Consider the following 19,198-nt stretch of genomic DNA (forward strand, 5'->3'; position numbering starts at 1 on the left):
GCTTAACCACCTTCAGTGTTAGACTGCCCTTCAGTTTAAATCTCCCTGGATGCTGTCTAATGCATCTGTCTGCTAGCACAGGCAGAGATGACCGTAGCAGGTTGTGGGGCCTGGGAGAAATCAGCCTGTGTGGGGCCTGGACGTGGCAGGAGAGGAGGGAGGGTGGCAAGCAGCCAGACATAAAGCTGGCCTGGCTTCGCGGGGGCCCCCCAAAGCACAGGGCCCGGGGCAGTTGCTCCAGTTCACGCCCCGCTAGGGACAGCCCTGAGCACAGGAGACAGGTCAAGCTCCTGTGAAAATCTTGGCTCCCTGTGGGAGCTTCTCACAAGGGTTTGTTGATCATGAGTACAAAACTCAGCCCTTTGACTTAGTTCTCCTTTGATTGCTCCTCCCGCCCCAAGAAGGGACATTTCTTCTGCTGGCTGACAAGAAAAAGAAACAGTCTTTTCAGTTAGTTGCTAGATGCAGTTTCTGTAGTGGAAGCTGTCAGTATGTGGAATTGTGTTTGAATGGAGGCGTTGAAGTGTTCTGCGTCAGGTTGTGTCAAGAATCGCTGAGGTAGCCTGCAGAGAGGAGAGCTATTAAACACAAAAGCTGAACATTGACAGCTGTGTCATGTCTGGCTGGAGACTGAAGGGAAGAGGAGAGTGGAATACGACTTGGGCTAAGGCAGGGTCAAACTCATCTGGCCCACAGAGCGTGGGGCTGGTCCACAGCCCGGATTGAACCCCCAGGCCAGCTCCACACATCAGAGCCAGTGTGCAGGGCTGGGCAACTTCATGTAATGTGTGTCCTGAACCAACCCTGCCTGCTGCACACGGTATGCACCAGCACCGTTCCTGGGCTTGTACATAGAGCTGGAATTGGGCGCGTGCTGTGTGAGGTGGCCGTGGCCGTGCCCAGGGGCAGATCTATATGCTGAGAAGTGGAGTGCAGGTGTTGTGGCACAGGCGGTGAGGCACATCATCACACAAAACACAACGCACATGATTCTTCAGTTCCAGTTCTCCAGTTGTTATGTTCACTGATTTGCTAGATTATGTATTAAGTTTAAAAAACCACAACAAACAAGGCACAAATGGTCAAAAGATATCATACAATTAGTCCCGTGAGTAGCCATTATAGTCAAATGTACATCTCTTATTCAGATTCATAAAACAAAACCTAGCCTTCTTGAGTGTTGTGATACTGCCTCCAGTACTTCAGTGCATTCAGCCCTGTGTGCCACACGCAGCATGCGCTGGAGTGTCTCTGCACGCTGTCTCCGGTGCATAGGGACGGTCTCCAAGACCTGATCTGGCCCTGGAACAAGTGCACAGGGCTGGGCTGACATGGTGCCACGTGCAGCGACTGCCAGACTGGCTCCACAAACAGCACTTTTGGTCAGTCCGAGGGCGCCATCAATCCCAGGGCGCCACAGCCAAATTTGGCCCATGGCTGTATCTTTGAAAATAAATTAGATTAATTAATAAATGAAGTTAAAGAAAGGAGAGTTATGACTTGGTCACGGTGTGTCTAAATCAAAACAAGTATCTAGTTATTAGGCAACATTTTATCTGCTCTCTGGTTTTCCAGCCCGATCCCATTTGTCTTGTACTTGCCCTGCCTAAGTCTTTGGTTGCAAACTCTTTTGGGAGCACTTTTATTCTGTGTGCACAGTGCCAATGCAGTTAGTGCAGGGGTGGGCAAAGTATGGCCTGTGGGCCAGATCTGGCCCTCCAAATGACTTTATCCAGCCTATGACTGCTCCTCTGAAGGAGAATTGTATCTGGCCCATGGCTGCCCTGGCTTTCCGTGCTTTTCACTCTTTTCCCTTCCCCCTGCCAACCGGCTACAGCAGCACCAGCCATTCCCCTTCCCATTGGCCTGCCCTTCCCTGCCCTCCAGCCCCCAGTGCACACTCCCAGGCAGGGGACACTGAGCCCCTGGCCAGGCTCCTGCCCATCGAGGCTGCCTGCTTGCTGCTCCAAGCCTGAGGCTGTTCACAGACCAGAGAGCCCGGCCCCAGCAAACGTCACTCTCCACTGGCAGGGGTGAGGGCGCGGGGGGAAGAGGGTCAGGAGCTGCGGGTTATCCAGACTCTGCCGGGTCAGGACCTGGTAGGGGTGTAGGCGTTGCTAACATGATGCCACGCTGTGTTCCCTCACAGCTTTGGGCTGCACCATGTGGGCCCAGCTGGAGTGGCTGGTGCAGCTCCTGCCCAACCCCAAGCCCTCAGCAAGTGGCCAGGTCAGATGGGAACCATGTCAGATGCACCCACATGCCCCAAAGTGGCACCTGGGCCCAAAGTGGTACAGCATGGCACTGGCCTGGCCATGTGCCAGAGACTTTGGGCAGGGGAGGGGATGCAGGGAGAAGGACTGGAGCTGTGGGTTATCCGGGCCTGGCTGGGCCGGTGGCACACTCTGTTTACCCCTTCTCTCTGCACCCGATCCCCCGCCCTAAGTCCCCGGTACATGACCAGGTCAGGCAGGAACTGTGCCAGCTGTGCCCACGTGGCCCAAAGTAGCATGTGGGAATACAGGACAACATTGGCCCAGCTGTGTGCCAGAGACTCGGGGTGGGGGGAGGTACAGGGAGCAGGGGGGGACAAAGGTTAGCTTCCCCTAACCTTTGTTCTCTCTGCCCTTGGATCGGTGGCAGGTAATTATTTGGGCTGCAGGGCCACTTAGGGAGTTTGGGTGAGCTGTTGCCAGGGGGACCTGGCCCATGACAGTTTACCCAAACTCCCTAGGTGGCCCTGCAGCCCAAATAATTGCCCGCCCCTGAGTTAGTGCATGGGGACTCAGTAGGTTTCTTTAGCCCTGATGCTGGGAAAATGAATGGCTGCAGTTTTTATCTAAGGATAGATGTCCCTGTGCTTGGTTTCTATTTTCCCCCACCAGTTTGGAGATACTGTCCCATTTAGAAGTGGAGAGTGAGTCTGCCAGCCTCAGACATGCAAATGTGAATTGGAGCCTCCAAGTTACAAGAGTACATCTCTTTTTGGAGTCTCTGTATTTGCTCCGGTGTTTCAAAGAATGAATTTCAAGGATTCGGAATTGTTTCCAGCCACAGGAGTGAGGAAGCTAGCGTTTTGACTGAGTCCCCTAAGGCCTTGCTTTTTGGAAGGAAAAACAAGCCTTTGATTTTGTCTAGAATCACACTGTGAGACTTGGGGTGAGGCAAAATGGGAGTGAACCGGGGCCATCTGGGTGTGATGCAAGTCAGGCTGAGGCAGCAGCTTGACTTGGATGTCTCTGAAGAGAAGACATGACAAATGCTTTTAACTACAGAATCAAAGCGTGCTTTCCCCTTTACTGTGCCAAGTGGAGTACAAACAGAAGGGCAGAGGGGAGTAAATAGGACAAACTGCCTCCCCTCTTGTGGAACAGGATAGGGGCTGGATCTGGATGCAATCAAAAAGGAGAGAGCTGGGCTAAGGGTGGATTCAAAGACCACACTACCCTTGAAAGCACGGAGGGAGCTGCACGCAACTGCCACCATCAGTGGCTCAGCGGGTCTGAAAATGAAGAGCATGAAGGTCAAGGGAAGCTGGGTGTGGAGCAGGGTGCTTGTGCCGGAGTTGTGGGACCAGGACTGCCCGTGGCACCAGGGCTGCCATGCACAAAGTTCTTACTGACACAGCAACCTTAAAACTCTGGATTTTGTGCTGCAACGTGGAGCAGAGTTACATCAGCTGGGCGGAGAGGTATATGTGCTCCTGCAGCCACAGGGAAGAGCTGGGCCTGACGTTACATCAGCTGCAGGGTAGCTCTGTCTGTGCTGCTGGAAGGGATGTGGCTTGTGCTGCCAGGACCTCGGATTGGCGGCTGCTGAGTTGCATCACGCCTCGGCCGAGCTGGCAGAAATTCGGTCTGTGTCAACTCCTGGTTTCACAGCAGCTGCTGCTTCTGTCTGAAATCTTTCTCATCAGGCTTTCAGCCGGAAGTGTCAGGTACAGAAGCCTCTGCACGGCACACAGTGAGTGGCACCTGCACGTGATGCTCTTGCTATGTTGCTGCTTGCTTTTGCCCTGTGTTCTGGATAGCGAGGTCAACTGCTTGACTATGCCAGGGAGGGCACTGGTGTTTGCCCCCATGTCAAAGCTTGTCCCACGCAGGTCATAGAAGACCATTGACCAGGGATTGGGGCCTGATCCTAAATCTACTGCAGTTGGCTATTTGATTGTAGGCATATTGCTTAAACCGCTCCTGCCAGTTTTCCCATTTATAAACAGAAATAATGCTTAACTTGCAGCAGAATAGTCTTGTCTATGAGATGCTTGGATTGAAAGCGCATTGCAGAACCTCACCATCCAAATTCTCTAATGGAAAAGAAACATGTCTGTTTGGGGCATGCTTCCTATTCTGCACTGTCCATTTCTGGCCAATTTAAACCATTAGGAAACCTGGGCAAACTTTTATTGACTAGCTGCAGGTCAGATCAAGCTTTCTTCTGAGACCTGTTTTTGGGTGATGATAACTTTGTTTATACAGCTAGCTTTAATAGCTGACTTTTCTCATTTGTCTTGGTGTAGAGCAGGCTGTCAAGGCAGTGATTCTCAGGCAAGGGAGTGTGGCATGTTGGGATGCCTTGAGATCCTTTCAAGTGTCACAAGGTGCCACACAATGTTAGCAGTGTAACTATTGATAGTGAAGGGGGGGCGGGGGGCACAATTTGGCTGTCACCCTTTTTTTTTTTTAGTCCCAAACCCCTAAAACTGGGGAATGGATCTTGCTGTCTTGCAGCACCTTCAGATCCCACCTGAGGCAGCGGCAGAGATGGGATGAGGCGCCGCTACCTGGCCACGCTCTGTTCCTGGTGCTCAGGTGGCCTCTGGCCGCGGGGGGAGCTGCAGCAGGCTGTGCCTGCTGATATTGGGCTGCCGCCTGCTGCTGCTGGTCTGGCCACAGGAGTATCTGGAGCAGCAGCAGCACAGCCACCTTTTGTGGATGCTCCACAGACCCCCCAGAAATTGGGGGGGGGGCACGCGTCCCCATGTGTTCCCCGAGGTGTCGCCTGTGCTGTTTGGTGTTCAAACATGATTCAGAAGATAAACCCAGAGATTCCAACCAGGAATTCAGAGTGTTAAAAACATTGTGGCCTGTTGTTGTCTTCCTGAGTTCTTTTCAGCAGAAGACTTGCTGTTATTTTTCTGCAGTCAAATAATGAGTGAAAACTAAAAGCTGGCATTTTCTGAGGTGTACCTCAAGTTTGTGGAAGGGTGTCTCGCATCTAAAAAGGTTGAGAACCACTTAAGGAAAGGATTAATTTTTTTGGTGGCATGTGGCCCTTAAGGTTACTTGCTGCACCTGAAACAATTGGGACGTTTGCGATAAATGCAGGCTTGCTTGTTTGTAGGTGCTATTTTCATTTTGTGAATGTAGACAAGGAAACTCAGTGCAATGAAACTACTGCCACATGAAGGTGGAGTTTCCACGTCAGGAAAAACTAGGTTTCCAGAGACATTGGGTTTGCTTTGCTGCTGGAGAGTAGTACAGTGAAGTTCTTTGTGTAGGAGATTGGTGATCCTGTGATTACGGTGCTGGCTTAAGACTTGGCACTCCCAGGTCGTCTTCTCTGTTTCCCCAGACTCCATGCCTGGCCTTGAAGATGCTTGCTTCTCTCAGTGCCTCCATTCCCCATCTGCAAAATAAAGGGCAACAGTGCTGCCCCTTGCTTTCCACTCCGAGTGGGACAGTATCTGCAAGAGCAGGTAGGGACCAGTGGGAAGAATGCTTCTGATTACAGCGGAGCTGCTGGCGTTCGTTTTGCCAGTGTCAGGACTCCAGGAGTCTCTACGCAGTCCGCAGCAGTGATGCATGCCCGTGCAGCCTCAGTCCTGACATGACTGTGTTGGGCCAGGCGTGGTGCCCGTGCAGAATGGAAAGTGCATTGAGATATTGCTGAGGACTGTAAATACCAGAGGTAATCAGGCTGTGTCTGACATATGCTCAGACACGAGGGCAGCTTCTCCTTCCCTTTCCCCTTATGTACCCTAAGAGTGCCTGCCTGGGTGCTGGCTGGAGCAGCTGTCCTGGGTCCCTTCCCACGTGGCTGAACCTTCCTCCCTCTGTCTGTCCGTCATGCTCTCTCAGGTGCAGATGCTTTTTTTCTGGTGTAGCTCAGGGAATCGGAATAACCTTCCTCTGCCAGTGCCATTCTGCACTGACCCTCTTGTACAGCTGAAACTCAGGTTTGGGGCTGGAGAACAGACTGGGACACTAGCCTTGAAGACATGCCTTTCCATGCCTCCATTCACCGCCCCAGGACAGTGTCTCAGGAAGGGGTACCACTGCTCTGCCTCTGACACCGGCCTGTATGTCAGGACCTGGGGTGTCTCACTGCTGTTCACCAAGGACAGTCTCCTATTGGCTAGCACTCATGTGTGAACCAGGAGAGGGCGTGTTTCCTCTCGGGAAAGTGTATGCCGTTCACTGTAGTACCTGGGCAGCGTGAAGGTGCTTTTCACTAGATCAGTGGGGGCCAACCTTTCTGGCCAGCAAGTCCCAGATGAGCCCTGTGCCCTCTCTGACTGTCACTTGAATCCCCTTCTGCCCAACCTGCTACTTTGCTGTGTGCTCCCTGCCTGATCTGCTCGGTTTCCTGCTCCCTCCCTGATTTGCCGTGTGCCATGCACAGGCTGCACATGCCACTTGTGGCACCTGTGCTGCATGGTGGCCACCCTGCCTTAGACTGTTTGGAGCAGTTTACTTTGCACCAGACTGACAGGTGATGCTGGGGGCTCGATGCAGAAGGTGCCAGCTGAGATTGTTGGCTTGTTTGGGCCGGAGGTCAGACTGGATTGGTCAGGCTGACTGTACCGTAAAAGAATAAATATGTCAGTGGTAACAAAATATGCACAACTCGCATGTGTTGAGAAGGTGACAGAACCCGTGACCGGGAAGGGGTGAGCAGGGAGCAGAGGAGTGAAAACTAGCAGTATTTTCAGTGCTTGATTACTTTCCTGGGCCCCTTAGGACCCTGACTCCCCAAGTGGGAAAAGCTGGGCTAAAGTTATTCTGACGCTCTCTTCTGATCCTACGCATACCCTTGGGGTAGTTCCAGCCTTCAGGAGAGCTGTCTTGGGATGTAGCTGATCAACATTTGGGGGCTTGGGGGTAGGGCAGAAATGCACAAGCCCAGAGCCCTTGACCCAGGTGTGGGAGGCTGCAGAGGATGTGAACTGAGAAGCCCCCACCCGCAGTAGGAGTTCTGAGTCCTAGGCCACAAGGAGCTTGTCAGCATGTCACAGCTCTTCTCTTAGTGTTGTTCAGCTCTGCTCCATCCAAAGGAAGGGCTCCCAGTCCACTCCTGCCTCCCTGTTCCCTCCCCCCTAGCCCTTCCTTGTGCTGCTCATTCACTTCTTGAGTTGAGTGCGTATCGTCCAGCCAGTCTGCGTCTGAACCACTCCCCCACTTGTGAACATGTTGTATACTGCAGAGGACAGCATGCAAGTTGGGATACGTTGGTGTGCAGGACTGAACACGGTTCCCTATTAGGGATAGGGAGGCAGGGTCACCAAGACTAATGAATCTCTCTGTCTCTCCCTTGCTTTATTTTGTAGGCATCAGTAGTTCTCGTGGGTGTCTCATGATGCTGTGTCGAGCTGCTCTGAGCCCCTGCTTCCACGCCCCTGGACGATCCCTTCTCTTCTCACCATGGTCCATCGCAGCTATTGCCCGCCCTTGTACGTATCTCAGAGAGCATTCTAGGGCTTGTTTCTAGCAGTGCCAGTTGGGGTGCTCACAGATGTTTAGTTTAATGGTATGATTGGATCTGATCTGTGATCTCAATAATCATGCCTCCTGCTGTACCACGTGTGGCAGGATGTGTGATTTTGGGGATCAGGGGGCACACCCCAGGCACGCCCTGCTTCTCAGTGCAATGGTTGGGGGACAGCAGGCTCCATCTGCACCCACAAAGGCCCCAACAGTCAGTCTGTTTGAGCTCTGTTGTGGTTCTGATACTGCTGCCCATCAGCTGATAGTGCGGTCCACCTGGCCACATATTCATTTTGGGGTGCAATTGAAATGCCACAAAATTATTGTACATTTTGTGTGTGTGTGTGTGTGTGTGTGTGTAATAGTTTTGTGGTTGGTTTTGTTTTTTGCTGCACCATTACTTGCATGAACATGTGGCTGAGTTGCACTTTATGATGTGATTAATTGATTAATTGTGCGTTAAATATAATGTCTGGCAGGGGCCTCAGTTAACTCCACACTGCAGTTAATGCACTGTTTTCCCTTCATTCAGCTGTGAAGGACAGTGGATTGAATCGCAGCCAAAGAGATCAGTGCAGCTTTCCTTCCTCAGTCCAATGATAATTCAGCCAGGTGCTGCAGCTATCGCTGTTTTCATTCAGACAGTTAGCAACTCCAGCCAAGAAATCATGTGGCCTCTAAGAATGCTTGTACTTGTTCTGTGCTTTCTGAGGTGACAGTGGGGATCATAAGTCTCCTCATGTGCTGGTTAGGCAGGGAATTCCCTCTTTATCAAACTCTTCTGTAGCTTCAACCTAACTTTCTCCCAGACAAAAGAAAGCATAGTGAGGCACTTTGATGCCTCTGCTCCCCCTAGACAAAGCATAAGGTTCTGGGGCAGGAGGCCTATAATTGTGTGGATAGGTACAAATGTGAAGATTCTTCATCGCAATCTGAATGCACACGTGGAGGTAATCTGCCTGGCTCTTACCTCTGGGCATGCATGGCTGAGTCTGTTGGTTGCTGTTCTCTGCTGGGCAGACTCCATGCACCAGAAGCCTCAGGCCATGCAGCGGGCACAGATTCCCCCTACTGCAGCTAGACGCTATGCTGAGATGAGCAACAGTGGTAATACTGCAAATCACAGCATGAAGTCTGTAACTAGCAGTGTTTCTAGATTATTGTGCCTGGTCTCTCCAGGCATTTTAAAGTTAGACCTGTTCTACAATACAGAAACTGCAGGGATACCATGACATTTCCTCTCTTCAGCCAGTTAAAATTTGGCTAGAACTTCAGACTTAATTTCCTGACTCTTGCAAAGGGACCACTGGATATTTACAGACTAGACAGCTAGTGAAGATTGTTGTTGCAGCACCATTTAGCTCTGATGTATTTCCAGTGCCCCTTAACACTGTGCTGACTCAGTGGGGTAGTGCTGTTTTAGAGAGAAAAATGCTCCCATTCCCTGCTTCTCTTCTGCCTTAGCCTTATCTAACGGCTGACCCAGCTGGCTGCAGTTTCTGATTTCTATTGAGTCAAGTTGCATGCATCACCAAGCACTATAGTTAAAGCAGTTTCCAAAGCCATCTAAGTTATGTAAGAGGCACTCAGCTCAGTAGCTTTTCAACAAGCCTCCTCATCTGTACCTCAGATTCACTTGCCAACATGTTGCTTAGGAATGACTTACGCTCAAGCAGTTATTTGGAGGATGAGTGCATTGAAGTGGCTGGGTGGTAAGCCCTGAGTGTGTGCTATGGACCCCTTAGATTTGGGGAAGGGGAAGTTTTTGGTATGTAAGGGGTGGTGAGAGAGGGGAGGGGTCCATACCTAGGTTCTCCACATTGTGGGTTCTGTGGCTGGGAAGTACAGGCTTTTCTCTAGTCTTCCATGTTGTTTTGAAACCACAGCTCTCCCTGCCCACAACTGGGTGCTGAAGAATGGCTCTGTCCGCTGCTGGAGCAACATCCCATTCATCACTGTGCCACTCAGCCGGACACACGGCAAGTCGTTTGCTCACCGCAGTGAACTGAAGCACGCTAAGCGGATCGTGGTGAAGCTGGGCAGTGCTGTGGTCACCCGTGGAGATGAGTGTGGATTGGCTCTTGGGCGGCTGGCATCCATTGTTGAGCAGGTAACTTAGTGACTAAGAATGACTTGTGCTTCTCAAGCTGGTTAGTCGGCTTCCCCTTCCAGCTGTAAATTACACCTCAAAACTTCCACACAAACTTCTGCTGCTCTTGTAACAGGGCACAACTGAAAACTGTACTAGAGAGGAAGGTGCAGCAGGGACAGCCTGTGCCTTAATATGTGTAAGGGAAGCCTAGGGGATAAAGCAGAAACCCCAAGGGAGTTTCTGCCCAGTGCAGAGGAGGGAGGAACCATCAGGAAGGGGGGAAAGGTTTTGGACTTTGCTAAAATGGGAAGAGATGATCTTCTGTGCCCCTTTGGATATTGAAAATTACCATGGATTAGAGTCCTAGTGAATGTTGGTCAGGGCATCACTACCTATGACATGTGGATAACTTTGCGCCTGTTCTCTGGGCAAGCAGGTGGTTTTGGGCTTCAGAAATCATTGAGCTTGTGGTACACTCAAACTGTATAAGGTGGAAGTGGGGGAGGGACATCTTGGCAAGCCGGCAGCTGCCCTGTTCTGGGCCTGATCTCCCTCTTTTCTCCCTGCCTGCAGGTGTCGATGCTTCAGAACCAGGGCCGAGAGATGATGATTGTCACCAGTGGAGCCGTGGCTTTTGGCAAGCAGCGACTGCGCCATGAGATCCTGCTCTCCCAGAGCGTGCGACAGGCCTTGCACTCTGGGCAGAACCAGCTGAAGGACATGGTACATGGTGAAGGCAGGCACCTGGCCTCTGGAGGGATGTGAGGCAGAGGTTGCTCATGTCCCCACCTGTGTGCCAACTGATGGGCCTTCTCTGGTCTTTGCAGGCTATCCCGGTCCTGGAGGCACGAGCTTGTGCAGCTGCTGGGCAGAGTGGACTGATGGCTTTGTATGAGGCCATGTTCACGCAGTACAGCATCTGTGCAGCTCAGGTGAGTAGGTGCACTTATCCCATGATGCATCTTGACAGTCCTTCCAGGCTGTTTTATTGCTCTGACTTCTTAGAGTATCTGTGTTGCACGTACTGCCATCCCAGACCTCTGCTTCAGTCCCACTTGTGCAGGGTTGTAATGCAGTGGGAGTGACAGCTGGCACAAGAGCTTGTTCAGCTAAAGGTAACTTAGATCAACTTCTCTACTATAAGTAGGGTGAAATAGCATTGTGTCTAGATTTTTTTTCTAACTGGTGAGATGAGATTAGGGCAAGGACCTAAGGATCACAAACAGAACTGGGACTGTCATGCTAAATGTGGAGAGTACCCATGTGGAGAGTCCCTCTAAAATGGACTGAACATTTAGACAGTCTAATATGGACTGTCTGTTCACTGAAACCTCTCCACTGCATATACAGGCAACCCCTGTTTAGCACTCTTCACTGGTTCCTGAAAAACTGAGCGTTAAGCAAAACTAATGTGAAGCAAAACCGAAAGTTTTAACAACCCAAAACAGCGACCGCAAGTGTTTTTAATGACCCAAGATGGCGACCATAAGCATTATAACAAAACTTGCTGAGCGCTAAGTGGAATCAGGTATCAATTTAAAATGAGCATTATAGTGACTTAGTGCTATGCGAAACAGCGTTAAGCGGGGGTTTCCTGTACCTGGCCATGGACATCTCTAACAGATAGTGGTACACTACTGCTTGGACTACTATAGGAATGTGGGCTTTGTCTGTTTATCTTGGATAGTCTGCAAGGGTTACGCTCAAGTACAGCACAAGCCTGTGTAAACACCTCTAGGTTCTTGTATCAACCACATCCCTGTGGTAGTTGAGATCTTTAAAGCACCATGTCACTCAGGTGACTTCTGCATGTTCTGTGAAGTAGGATGTGCTAAATTCACTCATGAAATAAGTATCCTGCACTGCAGAGTAAATGCAGCCATGCAGAAATAGGCTGGATTCTGTCCTGGCTGGTGTGCACATGGGTCTTCTGTCCTCATATGCAGAAAAATTAAATTTCTTCTATTTAAAAACACTTGGCTAGTTGTGCAAGCAGAACTCCCAGATGTTCTTCTGGTCAGAGACTTCTGCAGCATTGCATGGTGCCTCCCAGTCCTCATCAGCCAGTTTTCAATGCCTGGTGAGAAAAGAAGGGTGTAAGGCAAAAATCTGCCAGAAAGGCCATGCACAAAGCTCCTGCTGAAAGTCTTTCCTCCTTCAGATCTTAGTCACCAACCTGGATTTCCATGATGAACAGAAACGCCGGAACCTGAATGGGACATTGCACGAGCTGCTGCGAATGAACATTGTCCCCATCATTAACACCAATGACGCTGTTGTTCCACCTCCAGAGCCAAACAGTGATCTGCAGGGGGTAAATGTGGGTAAAGTATTGCAGGGGGCAGATCCGGTCTGTGGCCCTGCTTGGAGCATGAAGGCTTGGCTCACTAACCTCCGCAGGGAAAGCTGCAATGTAAGAACTAAAGAAAAGCATGGCAATGCTGGGGCTGAACAGAGACACGTAGAGCACAACAGAACAATGGGGGCAGCAGAGCAGGGGACATGGTCTGCCATGGCTGGCTTCTGGCAGGGCTCAGTGAGGGAGAAAGGATTGGACGGAGATATGGGCATGACGTGGTTTGGCTGTTACTTGCTGCATGCCAGTAGTGTGTTCAGTTACCTACCAACAAGGATGGCATCCAGAAAACTTGGCGCTGCATGGAGAAAGCTTCTCAAAGGTGCATGGTAGCACTGATGTGGCTTGTCTTTGTTGGGCATGGCTATGGCTCTGCTTGCTAGCTTCACCCAGGTAGCATTGCTGACCTCTCAATGCATTCCAGGTCATTAGCGTGAAGGATAATGATAGTTTGGCAGCACGACTGGCGGTAGAAATGAAGACCGATCTCCTAATTGTTCTCTCGGACGTGGAAGGTACGTAGTCCTTCAACTTTGACTACACAAGTAGTTTTTTCCCTTAAAATCCCTACAGAGGTCATAACCTGCAAGATGCATGCTGATGTTAATCTCCTTCACTTTTGCCTGTATATTGTATCCTTATTGTTGTCTGTATATGCTCTCTGTGAGAGTAAACTCTTCAAGGCTAGGACTAGGTGGAGCTCTCCAATGAGTGGAGCCTAGCACTGGATAAAGTACAATGTTTTGCAAAGTGCTGTGTCATCCCCTTTGGATCTCAGGGACAGTGCAATTGAAATTCAGAAACGACGTAGTAAGACAAGAAAGGGCTGTTTGCCCTCTAGAGTTTTGGGATTTCTCTGTAATATTGGTTAAATTATTTTAGATGGGTTGGAAATTACTTCTGTATGTCTGACTGCCAACTTGAGGTTAAAAAATACAGCCTGGGCCACTAGTGTAAAAGTGGGCTGAGGGTCCAACCGGATCCTGCTGTAGCTCCATTAGCATATGAGCTGTCCTTCTGCATTGGAGAGAGTCCAGCGGAAGGCAACAAGACGGTTGGGGGGCTGGGGCACATGACATGTGAGGAGGGGCTGAGGAAACTAAGCTTATTTAGTCTGCAGAAGAGAAGATTATGGCGGGGTTTAATAGCAGCCTTGAACTACCTGCAATGTGGTTCCAAAGGGGATGGATCTGGACCGGTCTCAGTGGGGGCAGATGACCGAACAAGGAGCAATGGTCTCCAGTTGCAGCAAGGGAAGTTTAGGTTACATATTAGGAAGAACTTTCTCATGAGGAGGGTAGTGCAGCACTGGAACAGGCTACCCAAAGAGACTGTGGTTACTGTCCTTGGAGGTTTTTAAGACCTGGCTAGACAAAGCCTTGGCTAGGATAAGATGCTTAGGGATGGTCCTGCTTTGAGCAGGCAGTTGGACTAGATGACCTCCTGAGGTCCTTTCCAGCCCTCGTGTTCTACGATTCTGTGATTCTATAATTGTTCATATTTTAACTCCATCCTGGGGCTCCTGAAGCTTGGCTCAGTGCAAGGTTTTACCACAGTGACAATGGTGTGTATATGTGCCAAGCATAGCATTGCACAGCCCTGGGCCCAAACTCTGATGTGCTGAGACACATTGACCAATAGCTACTGTCCTATCACCTGGTCAGGAGAGCACAGGAGAGGGAGGGCATGATACATTTGCAGAGACCCTCTTCCATAACCAAGGTGTGATTGGTCACTTTTATCTACCCAGCTTCATTAAAAGTGTGGATTTGATATGGGTGCCTGTTGGCTGATGATGTGTGCATGCTTAGGATCCCTGGTGAAACTCGGAGGCTAATCTACTTTAATTTGGGGAGTGGCTGGACAAGTCTGCTCTTCCAGAAAGCATTACCCTTCCTGGGGCTTGCAGACATTGCCAGTTTTAGAGATCCTTGACCCCTTCCCAGATGCTCAGAACTTGTGCCTTTCTATTTTCCAGTTCCTTGATCAGAATTACTGTTTTTTGGCTGAGTGACATGTTCTGTTGTAAACAGTGACCCATTAGGCACTGACTTGCAACCTGTTCACTTTTGGATGATGAAATGTGTTACAGTTCAGGCATGAGCTGTGGCAGTATTCTCTCTGAGTCTTTCAATGGATGCTTCCTTCTACTGACAATCCTGCACCCGTGTTTGAGTGGAACCGCATCATCCCTTTGTTCTCCAGGCTGTGCCACCCTGTTTACTGGTTGCATTTACCTTTGGCAAGTCCTTCTGCAAACAGCAATTGGTAGTAAAATCAGTGATAGAAAACAGCTCGTGCAAAATACGTATGTATTTAGCACTAGTACTGTTGGGCAGAGAATACAGCTGAACATGAAGCCTGACCTGGCAAGGGCTTTGCCCCAGCCCCCAGCAGGTGGAACCTCTGAGCTTCTGCCCCCTGAGTCTGATTTTCTGGGTTGCTGTCTGGCTGGGGTCCTTGCTTGCCCTGTAAACAAAAGCAATGAATAGTGAACAAAGGTTTGTGCCTGGACTTTTCCATGTTTCTTTGGCGTTGTCAGTTAACCTGCTGGCTAGAGTGTGGTGAGAGTAACCTTCAAACGACAAATGTGTGTTTGTGTCAGGGTCTCACAGAGCCCCAAAGCCACATGTTAACTGTTGGGCTTCCTTATAGCCAGTCTTCACTCAGTCAAATAACTAGAGGTTCCTGCTGTTCACTTTCCAAAAGAGGAAAATATTCTTCCCACAAAGAACAGCCTACCAGTTACAACAGTTGGTGGCCCTTACAGAAAGGGAGAGTGAATTGCCATCTCTAGATGCTTTGCAGCTTGAGTGCTGTAGCTCGTATCCCATAGCCCACTCCATATTGCTGATCCTTCTACTGTATTTTCAGAAAAAAACCCTAAAATCCATAGCAGATCATGATGCCTTTCCCTCCTGAAGAATTTAGTTTTATATGTGCCGACTGGTTGGTGCTTGCTAAAATTAAGCAAAGGGCCAATATCAAGTTTTACACTTATGAGAAGTGAAGAGGAAAGATAAAGAGGCTGGAGGTACTATTAGCGAACTGATTATTTTAAGAAAGAACCCCAGCCCTAATTATGCACTCCCTCCTTGAACAAGTGCCCCCTGCACAGCCCTCACCTTTGCTTCATGCTGGTTAGCTTCTGCATGCACAGATGTGTTCTGTCACTGCAGACTTGCACCAGGGTCATTCCATTGACTTCAGTGGATTTAGGCAAAACTTATCTAACCACAAACCAGGAATTTACTGGATCTGTGCTTCATCCATCATCCTCCACTTGCCTACTGAGCAGGGAATAAGGAGAAGGTCCTGCAGCACTGTCTGTATATGCAGGCTGCATGCATACATGCAGAGTGCATATCCCTGTGTGTGCTGCTTTAATGATTCTCTAGTGGGTGTTTCTATGGCATTTCTGGTGAGATGGCAGTAAGAGATGCTTAAAGGGGCAGAAAACTAGAAGTCAGTCAACTTAAAATGTCATTTCTTTTTCAAGCAGACTCGTTTGTGTATTCTGCTCTTGTGTCCCCTGGAGCGGTTGGCATTACTTGACCTTCATTGCTCTTCTTGGAACTATCTCCCACCTGTAGACCTCTGTGAAACATGGTGCTCTGCTGTGTTGTTGGAGGCCATGGCAGTGGTGCCTGTCCCCTCCCTGACTTTGCTAATGTCTTTCCATGTGCAGCTTCATACTGCTCTGTTGCAGGCCTGTCACACTGCAAGCTCATATCCCATTTTCTGTCATCGCTTGCTCCATTGCATCTGCCAACATCACTGCTTCTCAGGCTTCCTGCTATCATTTCAGATATGTTGTCTTTCTCTTTTTTATGCGTTTAGTTATCTTTCTTTTAAGCTTAACTTTGAAGTTCTTCATTTTTGGGGACAAGCACCTCCTGGTTCAGGCTCACAACCTTGTCCTGAGCTGGGTTTGTTGAGACATGCACAGGTGTCCTCTTGCAGTGGTAAATGGTCAGTGCCCATACCTTTGTAATGGAGAAGAGCTCCCTAACCCTCCCAGTTCTGTTCCCCTGAACGACGGAGTCCAAAGATATACAGAGCTAACAAATAGATTTGCATTTTAGGACTCTTTGACAGCCCCCCGGGGTCAGATGATGCGAAGCTTATTGACATATTTTACCCGGGAGACCAGCAGTCTGTGACCTTTGGAACCAAATCCCGGGTAGGAATGGGAGGCATGGAAGCCAAGGTAGGAGAAGACTCTAGAGCCTATGTTGCTTGCTTTTCATATGGGAAAAGCAATGTTCTGAAATAGTCTGAGATGCACTTTACCTTTGAGCCTTGCTCTAGGTCTGTTTTCGAACAAACATGTACATTGCATTGAGTTTAACCCATTCTCTCTGTCTCCTTCCTGTATATAGACGCATTTCTGGCTTCTAAAAGAGGAACTCTGGGGTATTTTAGTCCTTTATCTGCACATTTGTTCCATTACAGAGGTTAATTTCGCTACCGTGCACATGACCTTTTCATTGTTTTTTGGGAACTTTTTCCATCTCCAGTGTTCCTTTTCCTGCAGAGATTTGTTTTTAAATCCCATGCAAAACAGAACATTGGACGTGTCTGCAAGAGAAGCTTACTGCGCAGTAGTGTGTTGGTCAAAAACTGTGCTAATGCGCTATTGTGCAGTGTTATTAAGCTCTTGTGCAGTAAGCACCACAAAAAACATGCACCAGTGCTACTGCGCAGTAACTAGTTACTGCTCATTTAGTTAGTACTTCATTAGGTAAGTACTAAACTAAATGCTCAGTATCTAAGCTCATTAATGAACGTATAGACATACCCATTGTGTCCTTTAGTATGGATGTAGTGAGGAGGGGCATCTCCATGATGGGGATGAGCCAGTTCCTAAGGAGGTCTTAAAAGCTACAGTATTTCCAACTGCTGGAAGGCTCAAGTTCAGTGCCTCTTCAGTAGCTTTATTTAAATATTTCCAGTTGCATATACAGGTTCAATAAGACCAGGAGAACTTCAGAATCTAAATGCACAAATGGGAAGAGGTATAGAGAAAGGAGTTTTACATTTAATGAAGTCCCAAATGTAACTTTGTGGGGATAGGAGAGCTAAAACAAAATAAATTCCACTGTATGCAAAGTGTGGCTGTCTTCTGGCATGAAGAGCTGGTGGAAAACTGTCCATTGCATAGGAGCACTCAAATTGCCCAAAGCACCAGCTGGGATTGTCAGTACTAGAAAAAAAAAGTAAGCACGAAGATCCTAGGAATGGGCAAGGTGGGGATGGATTATTGCTGAAATAAAGTGAACTGAGATCAGGGAAATGTCCTGAGAAAATTATGGGATGCCAGATGAGCACCCTACATGTCAGTATATGTGGCGAAAAATCCATAAACCTCTCTATAGTAGTGAGAGACTTTTTAAAGGTGGGTTGGGGGGGTGGGGGGAATGAGAGTCCTGCAGTAGAAGGGGAACGTAACGTAATGAGCATATGGAAAACTCAGTCTCCCAGTCCAGGGGGGTCCTGTGCATCTGCACTGGAGGACAGCTATAGAGCTAAGGAAGTGGAACTGTATCTGAAGGATTGAACAGGGTCTGAGAAAGCTTCCTCCTTATATGCACAGCAATAAGAACAGACATACTTACAAATATACTCGTATTGTCTTGCCTGCAGCCCGTTTAGGAAAAAAGTGATGGCGAATGGATTCATGTCAGTGTAATAATTTATAAACAACGGTATCTCAGGTTAGGGAAGTTTTTGTCAAGAAGTCACTTCTCCAGTTGAAATGATTGCTTTGGAGTCTGGGAAAAGGTGATTCTGTCTTAAAAATTAAGGATCACACATGAGCTGCTTCAAGTAAACGTTGACCCATAGTTTAATTGCATTAAACATCATAGGTATCAGAATTTGTGCTTGGCCACTAAACTGCGGACGGGAGACTCCCACGCTGCCCCGCCCATCTGCAAAGAGTTCCCTGTTCATATCTGCAAAGGTCCCTCCTTTTCATCCCTCTTTCAAAGTCTCCTTTGACATGAAGTGTACAAGAACTCAGAAGCAGTTGGGCGGGCAGCGGGCTAAGGCTGCTATCCCAGATCAGCAATATTGTCTCATCATTTCCTTTTGTTACCCATCTGCCTGTTCAACATGTTGAGTCCTTTTCCCAAGCAGCTTACAGTTTTTCCATGTTTGAATAGCACCTAGCATAGGGCACTTAGTAATAGACAATGAGGAAACATGTGGAAAGGGTGTGAACCCAAAAATGAAAAAAATAGAAGGCCTCAGATTAACAAACTGTATGTGGTATGGCCATGTCAGAACATGCATTCTTGCATGCAAAAGGAAACTGAAAGGCAAGACAGCGATCCAGCCCCAGTGAGACTGGTGTAAAGGAGTTCAGCACATGAGGTAAATTGGGGAGGGAAATCAAAGAACTAAAATCACTTTGAAGAGCCATTACCAAAGAGATAGAAACAGTACCCAATCCTTCAAGATCTGAAGCTGGAGACCCTCAGAAAATCACTGGTGTCACTGGACTTCAGGGGGGTAATTTAGGAAGGTAAGGACATAGAAATCAGGTTTATTGTCTATGATGGTGCCTAGGAACCAAACAAGAACAGGCTGTCATTATGCTGGGCACAGGACAGACAGCAGCAGACAGTCTCGAGAGTCAGCTCTTCATCCTTCTTCCATACTGGTGAACAAATTAAGAGGCTGTGATGTGGATGACTGCACAGTCCGGTGGGTGGCGAATTGGCTAGAGGGTCGCACCCAAAGAGTCGTGGTAGATGGGTCGGTCTCGACCTGGAAGGGTGTGGGCAGTGGGGTCCCGCAGGGCTCGGTCCTTGGACCGCTACTCTTTAATGTCTTCATCAGTGACTTGGACGAGGGAGTCAAATGTACTCTGTCCAAGTTTGCAGATGACACAAAGCTATGGGGAGAAGTGGACACGCCGGAGGGCAGGGAGCAGCTGCAGGCAGACCTGGATAGGTTGGACAAGTGGGCAGAAAACAACAGGATGCAGTTCAACAAGGAGAAATGCAAAGTGCTGCACCTAGGGAGGAAAAATGTCCA

At 49.0% G+C, this 19,198-nt stretch overlaps 1 protein-coding gene across 4 annotated transcripts in view; it reads left to right on the plus strand.

Moving 5' to 3' along the window:
• Positions 1 to 19,198, plus strand: part of ALDH18A1 (aldehyde dehydrogenase 18 family member A1) — a 38,107-nt gene that overhangs the window by 5,890 nt on the left and 13,019 nt on the right. For 2 of the 4 annotated variants that reach the window (XM_059730309.1, XM_059730308.1), the window contains exons 2-8: positions 7,550 to 7,672; positions 9,593 to 9,816; positions 10,372 to 10,521; positions 10,626 to 10,730; positions 11,960 to 12,118; positions 12,579 to 12,669; positions 16,240 to 16,364. In XM_059730309.1, coding sequence (XP_059586292.1) covers positions 7,576 to 7,672; positions 9,593 to 9,816; positions 10,372 to 10,521; positions 10,626 to 10,730; positions 11,960 to 12,118; positions 12,579 to 12,669; positions 16,240 to 16,364 — 951 coding nt within the window. In that variant the 5' untranslated portion in view covers positions 7,550 to 7,575. Of the gene's footprint in view, positions 1 to 5,598; positions 5,699 to 7,549; positions 7,673 to 9,592; positions 9,817 to 10,371; positions 10,522 to 10,625; positions 10,731 to 11,959; positions 12,119 to 12,578; positions 12,670 to 16,239; positions 16,365 to 19,198 lie in introns of those variants that run through there. The other 2 variants (XM_059730307.1, XM_059730306.1) reach the window with 2 other exon arrangements.

This window comes from Alligator mississippiensis, chromosome 6, assembly GCF_030867095.1.
Source record: "Alligator mississippiensis isolate rAllMis1 chromosome 6, rAllMis1, whole genome shotgun sequence".
Classification (NCBI taxonomy): domain Eukaryota; kingdom Metazoa; phylum Chordata; order Crocodylia; family Alligatoridae; genus Alligator; species Alligator mississippiensis.